The sequence below is a fragment of the Elephantulus edwardii genome, unplaced genomic scaffold (assembly GCF_000299155.1).
Source record: "Elephantulus edwardii isolate Elephantulus edwardi_28Jun2011 unplaced genomic scaffold, EleEdw1.0 scaffold00129, whole genome shotgun sequence".
Classification (NCBI taxonomy): Eukaryota; Metazoa; Chordata; class Mammalia; order Macroscelidea; family Macroscelididae; genus Elephantulus; species Elephantulus edwardii.
This window is the reverse complement of record NW_006399879.1, coordinates 3,027,103-3,036,327: the sequence shown is the minus strand read 5'-3', so window position 1 is coordinate 3,036,327 and position 9,225 is coordinate 3,027,103. Positions and strand designations below refer to the sequence as shown.

The 9,225-nt window shown below is 50.0% G+C and overlaps 1 protein-coding gene across 1 annotated transcript in view; it reads right to left on the bottom strand.

The window, feature by feature from the left end:
• TMEM175 (transmembrane protein 175) overlaps window positions 1–9,225 on the bottom strand; it is a 23,843-nt gene extending 14,618 nt beyond the window's left edge. Inside the window, exons 1-3 of the mRNA XM_006893592.1 lie at window positions 9,088–9,225; window positions 5,604–5,698; window positions 4,130–4,181 (exon numbers count right to left, since the gene is read on the bottom strand). Of these exons, the coding sequence (XP_006893654.1) occupies window positions 4,130–4,181; window positions 5,604–5,698; window positions 9,088–9,225 (285 nt within the window). The remainder of the gene's footprint in view (window positions 1–4,129; window positions 4,182–5,603; window positions 5,699–9,087) is intronic.

Here is a 9,225-nt window from a genome sequence, read left to right as displayed (position 1 = left end):
ACATCATGCTTGAGAGGGTGGAGGGACAGTGCAGGAGAGGAAGGCCCTCTATGAGGTGGATTGATTCAGTGACTGGGGTAATTGGGTTGGGAGAGTCAGAGACAGTGCGATTGGAACAGGACAGAGTGGAGTTTAGGGCTGTTGTACATAGGGTCGCTATGAGTCGCAGGTGACTCAACGGCACATAACAACATACAACAACATACAATTGTTGATAAGACAAAGAGATGGTCATATTTTTGTCAGTCGTATTGAGTCTCATTCTTTTTACCAGGACATTTAGTGTAAGAAAATAAATTGGCTAGTAAAGTTTAATAAATTTTAATTTAACAAAAGCAAAACAATTTCATCATAGTCATTATGCTATAGTGAAAATTTACATGGGGTGTCTCATATTCTGGAAGAGATTGTTAAGTATATTGTAAAATCATGTGTAAGATGTTTGTCTCTGTTACCTGTTCCACATTTTAAGGTGAGTCCTAGAGAATTATTGCCAAATTATATTTGATAAGTAAATGCGGCTCACATTCCCAAATTTGAAAAATTGCAGATTATTCATGTTATTATTATTATCAGTTCTGGTTTTGTGGTAATATCTTGTTTATCAGAAAAAGCAACTAAATATGTTATAAAACATTGTTTATTAGAAATTCCTAAAATAATCTAGACTAATAATGCTCCTAGCTATACCAGCAGTTTTAAAAATGTCTGTAAATATTTTACTATTTGTCATAAAACTGAGTTTCCTTACAATCCTAAAAAACAAGGTATTATAGAATGTACTCTATTATCAAAAATTATTTAAATAAAAAGGGGGAATTATTGGAATACTATATCCCCTAAAATAAAATAATTATATTTCTCACTTAAAATTTATTTTAAATTTTTTATTTTGGATGACTATAAAAGGTCTGCCGCAGACAGACAATGGTGAAACACACAGTAAAGGTATACTAAAATTAAATAGAAGGATGCATTAACAAAGTAATGAAAAAGACCCGACCCTGTGTTAATATGGGGTCGAGGCTATGTATGTGTTTTTCCACAGAACTCTGAAAGTGCAAAGTGCCTTCCTGAAAAGTTTGGTACGTGCTGCAGAAGATGTCTTGCCTGGCAGAAATAAAGATGGTGATATTGCTGACTCTGACAATGAGGATTCAAGCTGAATATGTTCCAGATCTACCTTTACTTCACCCTCTCAGCTGGAGAAAACTGGTACTGCAGATTTGAATTTGTATGATTGGGCTCCATCAAATAAAGTCGAAGCTAAGGATCAGTAGAAGAAATCTGGACTATTGATATGAAGAATTTTCAAACTGAATTATGAAAATTAGTTGCTAGTATGGGATCTATAAATATTTTCTTTATGTGGTGCTGGAGAAGAGTGTTGAGAATACCATGGACTGCTAGGAAAACAAACAGATTTGTCCTGGAAAGGGTTAAACCGGGTGGCTCCTTGGAGGCAAAGGTTCTGAGGCTTCGTCTAACATACTTTGGACATGTTGTGAGGAGGGACAGGTCCCTGGAGAGGGATATCATGCTTGGGAGGGTGGAGGGACAGCGCAGGAGAGGAAGGCCCTCTATGAGGTGGATTGATTCAGTGACTGGGATAATTGGGATGGGAGTGTCAGAGACAGTGCAGAGTTTAGGGCTGTTGTACATAGAGTCGCTATGAGTCGCAAGCGACTCGACGGCACATAACAACAACAACAACATACCAAAAGATAAATGTAAGGGAGATAATGTCACAAGTGCCCAAGTCCTGAACCATATATCTTATTAACTGGTAATTATGTAATCACTGGTGATTACCCATAATTTAACATAAGTTGTTTCCATAAAATTTCTAACTATATTAGTTCTGTTACCAAGGATGATTCAGTTGTTATTTTAAAGAATCCTCCTCTTGTTATGACATTGGTAAAGTGAAATGATATTTGGTATGAAAATAATGGCTTGCAAATTTTAAAAGAGTTATATAAGTTATCATTAAGAACCAAGAGAGCTGTACGACTTGTTATTGTAGAAATTGTTTCTCTTATCCCTATGATTGCTGCTGTCTCTACTTCTGCTGTAGCTTCAACACAAGAAGTCCACACAGCTAAGTTTTTAATTGGGTTAGTGCATATTGTGACAAAAAATTTAAAGCAGAAGAATGTATAATCAATCAATTATGGCCTAAAAGTTAAGGGGACGTGGTCAAAGACCAGTCACCCTTTTTTGGGGCCCTTAATAGGCTTTCTTTTGCTTATTTCTTTTGGCCCCTGGGCAATTCAGAGGCTTACACGCTTTATCAAGCAGCAGGCTGAATCCATAGCCTCCCGTCCCAAACAAGTCCATTATCAAAGACTGCAAATGGCCAATAAAGAAAATCCTTGATGGTACAGGCTAATAAACCCAGCAGCCAGAGATGGGTAAGAGACACCAGGCCCTGTTTCAACCTAAGACAGGTGCCCCACTGTAGCAGCTGGGTTAGCCCATGATGGGTAAGATCAGTAGGTGCGGTGTCCAGGCACTGGACACCTAAGACAGGCACTAGTTTCATACCTGGTCAAACAGGAGAGCACCAAAGGTAAACCTGTTGTGCTTTTGCAGTCTTCAAATAATTATTGAAAGAAGGGAGGATCTGCTGGGAGCCGCTTGTTCTAACTAGCTTAAGCCATTTTGTAATTCTCTGAAGCCATTGTGTAATTCTCTAAGAACATGTTTGGACATGTTTCCCCTCCCTGGGATGATAGGTTTTGGTTTACCCCACCCTGGGAGGATAGGTTTCGGTTTACTGGGAACGCCCTGCTAAGTAACCTTACTTCTCCTTTCCACTCCCCCATTGTGCTCCTATATATAAGCCGCAAGTGCTTTCAATAAAATGAAGACTTGATCAGAAATTCGACTTGTCTTCCTGCTTTTTGTGCCTCCTGTCCCCCGCCCCCCCCCCCATTCTCGTTCTTTCCCTCCTAGGGTCACCGTTCAAGATCCCTGCGGGCCAGGGCAAGGAGGGGAGTGTGGTGAGGGACAAGGCTGGGGCCAGCGCATGGGGGGTGCTGCCTCCAGGCCTCTGTCTACACCCCTCCCTGTAGTCGCTGGGTATAACCCAGTTGGAACTGACTCTCCAGTGGGTTTTCAGAGGCAGTAACTCACATGGGAGAAGACTGTCTACACTTCTCCTGCAGAGCAGCTGGATTCAAACCGTGGGCCTCTGGGACTGTGGTCCAGCTCCCTACCGCTAGGCCACCAGAGCCCCTACCCCGCCTCAGGAGTCTATTCCGCTGCATGCTTTAGACCTTTCTGCCACTCAATCACTGAGCGTCCCACCCCCAATGCCCTGCACCCGTGGGCCTGCCCTCCCCATTGGAGGCACTGTTTCCATGGTACAGGGACCTGGGCAGGGGTGGGGTGGTGGGGTGAGTGTGGGACAGACAGGCTACACTGAGCTCCTTTCCGTGCACCCCTCCCAGCTCTGCCCGGCCTGGTGGTATCTGCCCAGAAGCTCCTGGAAGCCCCCCACCCCATGTTTGGACAGGCCCTCTCTGCTCTCCATCTGGCAGGGCCTCGCCCTTTCATGGAATGGCCTGAGTCCCTAGAGTGGGCACCTCGAGCCCTGAGTCCTGCACCTGGGGAGGACAGTGGGCCGTGGTGGGGGGCCATGGAGGTCCTCGGCCTTACTCACCGTGTATGGCAGGAAGGTGATGGTCATCATACAGGCCTGGAAGGGAAGGAGGCAGGCCACTTGAGGTACTGTGTACTGCACACAGGCCCCACAGAGCCACAGCGGACGTCAGTCCAGTGCCATTGTCCACCCCCGCCCCAGACCCTACCAGATGGGGCAGAGAGACATCCTTCCAGCAAGCTTGGTGCAGACCTGAGTCTCCGGGTAAACAGGTGTATCCCTGGCACCCACGTGCCCCAATATCCCGTGAGGCCCCAACGCCCAGGGTGCCTTCTGTCATCCCTGCACCCTGTGCCCTGAGCTGGAGGCCCTGGAGCAGGGACAGAGGTACTGGCCAAGGAGCCGAGGTGCAAGGCCGACTCTTGGCTCAGCTGATCTGCAGAGTGGCCACGGGAGGAACCTGCTACCCTTCTCTCCTCCTCCAACATGAAAACCACGTCCCCAGGTGACAGGAAAACTCACCAGGTTGAGCAAGGCAAGCGTGTCGTCGATTTTCCCAACCACTTGGAATAATCTGCACAATTTAATAAGAGGGGGAAAGAACAAAACAGGAAAGCCATGTGATCAACAAAAAAGAGACCTAGTAAGAGAAAACACACAGGTTGTCCAGTGTTTCCTGGTTGAAGCATGATTTAATGAAGCTGTGTTCCCAAATGAGGAAACGGCAAGAAATGTCCAGAAGAGGCAGCACCTCAATTAAATCATTGGAAAGAAGTGCTGTTAACATGCTCCTGGTCCAGCATCTCATAATCAAGACTCGGGTTAGAAGCAACGAGCACGAACTGAGGTGCATGCTTATCTATCAACCAGCAAAGTGCAACTGAGCCACAAACAACAAATGCTGGCAAGGTAGTAAAGAGACTGGAACCCTTAGTCACTGCTGGTGGGAGTGAAAAATGTTGCTACCACTATGGAAAAGTGATCTGGAGCTTTCTCAAAGAGTTGGAAATAGAATTATCATTTGACCCAGCAATTCTACTACTGGGAATATACCCTAAAGAGATCAGAGCTGTCACCCAAACAGATATATGCAAACCCATTTTTTTTTAATTTTTGTGTGCGTGTACCGTCAAATCAGATCTGACTGGTACAGGAGGAGATTGTCCCTCCTTCCCCGGCAGAGCATCTGGTGGATTCGAACCGTGTGCCTCTGGGATTGTAGTTGCAGCTCCTTGCCACTAGGCCACCAGAGCTCCCCGCAAACCCATTTTTATTGCTGCATTATTCACAATAGCAGAGATGGAAGTAATCTACATGCCCGTAACAAACAAATGGATAGAAAAACTAGGGTACGTCCACACAATAGAGTATCACGCAACACTGAAAAAACAAACTCATAAAACATTACACAATATGGGTGACCCTGGAGGACATTATGTTGAGTAAAATATCTCAGTGACAAAAGGAAAAATACGGCATAACACCACTATTATAAAGTGGGCCTGACATGAGGGGTTGGGGGAAACTACGAACAGAGTGGATAGATAATAAACACTGCATTGGAACAAATGAAGGAAAGAACTGTTTGAAAGGAATATATGATCAGGCACTGTACGTATGACAACAGTGCAGAATAAGAGCTACACAGCAAAGTGGACTGGAGGGGAGGAAGGGAGGGAGAAAATAGTGCACAATGAATGAATATTTTAAATAAAGTTAACTGGGGAGGGGGGAGGAGTGAGGAAACATATGGGCAACAATCAATGAATGAAAATGTAACTTTTCCGTAAACTTTCATTAAAATCACAATTTAAAAAGATGTGTATGGTTATTGATTATCATGCAGTTGGGGCTGCGGTCTGGTCCAGGCCCTCCCTCCCGGGCTCTGTCATTTCCCAGCGCCTGGCCAGAAAGACAAGGCCACCTGCAGGGTCACACGGCACAGGGACCCTCCAGGAGGTCAGGCCTCCATGCTGGGTGCCCCAGTTCAGCGTACCTGATGTGTGCTGTCCATGCCACAGTCACGAGTAGGAATGTCATCAAGTAAACAGAGATTTTGGTTGCTAGAAGTTTCCGTATGCTTGTGTCAAACTGTTGAATGAAAGAGACCATCACTCTGGGGGGGGGGGTCTTGCACCCCAAAAGCAGGGGCGCCTGAAGGGGGCAGGGTCCTGGCCTTGCCGGCATCCTGAGCCCACTCAGGCTGGTTCCCATCCCCGTGGAAGGGGCTCCCCTGTGTACAAGGTCTCCCTCTCACACTCTATCAGCAAGAGACTGGCTCCGAGTGACCACGTTTCATACACGCTCCCTGGGGACCTGGCAGAGGCAGGTCTAAGACGACTCTCAGGTGAGCTGGAGACAGGGCCTGGCTGGGCGGGCTGCAGCTGCCTTCTCTGTGACCCGACACACACACACACACGTTTAGATGATGATAACATGGGGGAGGCCGTCATTATGCCCAGCTCCAGTGACATCATGGAACTCATGAGGGCTGTGGTCTCCTGCCTTCCTCTGATGGAAAGCACCAAAGCCAACACAGCTGACATAATGCCCAGGGACGCTCCAGATCGGAGCGAGGAGCCTAAGTGTTGAAGACCTTGAATTTCGTGGCTGTTGGCCTGGCTCTGTCCATGTCTTTGCACCTCAGTGTCATGCAGTACTCGATGGCAGGAAGGTGACACTGAACTCAGGGCTAGGAGACTCCACGATCCCCACCTGCCCTGTGACTGCACACACACACACACACACACACACACACACTTTCACGAGTACATGTGCACGCTCATTTGTGATCACACACACAGCCCAGACATGCACACACATATGCACTCACACACATGCACTCAAATGCACACACATGCACGGCTAACTCCTGAAATCACCTCTGGGTCTAAGACGCGCCCTAACTCCAGGACAGACAAGTTCCAAAGATGCTGGAGGGACATGTGAGGCCTTACGAGCCCTACTTACTCCCATTAAACAGACCATGCAGGCACAGAAGTCCTGCACCCCCGGGCCCATGGGGTGTGCCATCTTGCCCACTCCACACTGTGCCCACGTAGGACTGGCCGAGCATGAGCTGCCTGGCTGCCCCTGAGCCTTCATCCCTGGTTCCTGAGGTGACCTTTCAGGAGCCATACCTTCAGACCACAGACTCCACATGGGCTCTGATCTGAGCATGTCCCGAGGTCTGCGGGACAGAGCTGGCCAGCTTTCCTCATCCTGGAGGGTGACCCCTCTCCCGGAACTATCGCCGGGAGGGCTTGGGGCCTGGTCTATTTTCTCCCCTGCAGGGTTGCCACCTTGCCCTGGTTCTGCCGTCTCCTGGGTGAGCACCGGCAGAAATTGAGGTCATGGTCTGACCCGCTGTGTGTGCTCCTCGGCTGCGCCTGCCCTGTGATCAGTATGCACCTTGCAGGGGATTGGTCAAGAGACTGTGTGCATGGGGTGAGCGGCAGAGTCTGTGTAGGTGAGTCTGTGCAGGACACGCCTGCGGTGCAGAAGCTCAGGACGGCTTCCCACCCATCGGCTCTGACTTCTGGTGGCTGGGTCTATGCTGAGGTCGTGAACGAAGTGAACAGCACTCCGGGTGAGAGCATCCAAACCATGCGTGCTGTTTACAAATGCAGGGACTGGTTGGCGGTGCCGGCCGGCCAGGCCAGGCTTGAGCAGGTTTAGAGGCAGAAGACTGGAATCGCACTTCCAGCAAGAGTCCAACGGGCATCATCTGGACCCTAGCTTCCTGCTAGAGTCAAGCCGAGGCCCAAAGGAGGGAGACCAGTGGCAGAGAGACTGACGTGAGACAGAGCTCCCCTGGGACTGCTACCTGCAAAGCCAGAGCTGGGGGGCTTTGCCCAGCCTGCTGGAAGATGGGGGGGCACTGCGCCACAAGTGGGGGGCTAAGAGAGCTCTGTAACACAGAAGTCACGGGGTCGCAGGTCAAAGGGCCTGTGAGCACACCCAGCAGATATCCTAACTGAGGAACCAAGTCTGGTTTTCAACACGAAATGTAATCTGTTAACTTCCCTTGTTATGTGCCATCGAATTGCCTGCGACCCACAGCGACCCTGTGTACAGCAGCTCTGAACCCTGCCCTGTCCTGAGCCAGTCTCACTAATTCCGACACACCAACCCCCACTGTCCAGTCACTGTATCAGTTCATCTCCTCTGGGGTCTCCCTCTCCTGTGCTGTCCGTCCACCCTTCCAAGCATGATGTCTTTCTCCAAGGACTGGTCTCTCCTGGCCACGTGCCCAGGTACAGCTTCCCTTGTTGACTGCCGTCCAGTTGAGTACGACTCATAGCGACCCTACGAACAAAAGGCTGGAAGCCTTTCTAGAACTGTCAACATTTAACAACATTCATAGAGTTTCCAGAGGCATGTTGTTTAGGAAGTGGATGCCACTCTTGCTTCCACATAACTTCCCTATAATCCCGAGTATGGTCTGGAGTTCGGTACGGCCACTGCAACGGGTCAGTGGAGGTGGACTGCCACTGGCTGACTGCACAGCTGTCTGAACTAATTGAAGAGTCACGTTTTACCATCGACCTGGGTTGGGACTATTACTCATTCAGGCTGAATACCTGGATTTCACTGTGTGTACACTTTGCCTCCTCCACTCTCCACCCTATTTCTTTAGGAAATCCCACAACCGTGAGGGGAGTCAAGTCTGTGAGTCGGTTTGCAACAACCATGGGAGCCAGTGAGCAGCAGAGGCCGGTGCAGGGTGTACGGGCGTCTGACCGTGCAGCTGTTTGCTTGCTACTGTGGCTGCTGCTGACGGAGACGGTTCTCCTTTATGGAGTCCGTGGGAGTCGGCTTGGCCGTCCCCAGGTTATCCTGCTCCTTTCACCTGGCCATGACCCCTCCTGCAGTCAGTGTGGCTTGGACACTAACGACATCACCGCTTTACAGGCTGCCCTGTACCCTATAAGGCCGCCCAGGGCTGGCATACAGCAGCAGGGCAGGGTAGAGCTGGTGACGGCATGAGGGAAGACACACTGGCCCTCTCGTCCTGTCTCCTGGATGAGGTCTGTGCCCGAGAGGGTACTCCCCTCACGCCTGGTGCCTCTGAAGTGTGGGACCCACGGGGTTTGTCTAACCCAAAGCGCTCTGGGTCCCCTACACGGGACCAGCTCAGAGACCAACCCCGGAAAATCCCTGGGCCCGTGCCACCAGGGGCCACACAGAGGACAGCATCCCTAAGTACCTCTTCTGAGTAGATTTTCGTGTGGGTCACGGGCAGGATCTGCAAGACAAGAGAGAGGAAGCGACTCTGGGGTTTGTACGGACCACTGACACCCATGCTGCCCAGGGTGGTCAATGCAGGGCTGCCCCATGAGCTGCTCGAGGGGCTAGGAGTGCCAGGAGGCCAGGCTCCGAGCGGGGCTGTCTCAGCAGGCAGAGCGCAGCCAGGAGAGGTGCAGGGACAGCAGGGGGTGGGCAGCAGGGGGAGCAGCAGGGGAGGCAGCAGGCCCCACACTGACCATGACAGTGGCGATGATGGACAGCAGTGCATCGCTGAAGCTCAGCATGCGGTGAGAGGACTGCAGCCCGTCACCAGCGTCCTCGTCCTCCTGTGTGTCCAGCACCCGCTCTGGGGTCTGGAGCCCGGACAT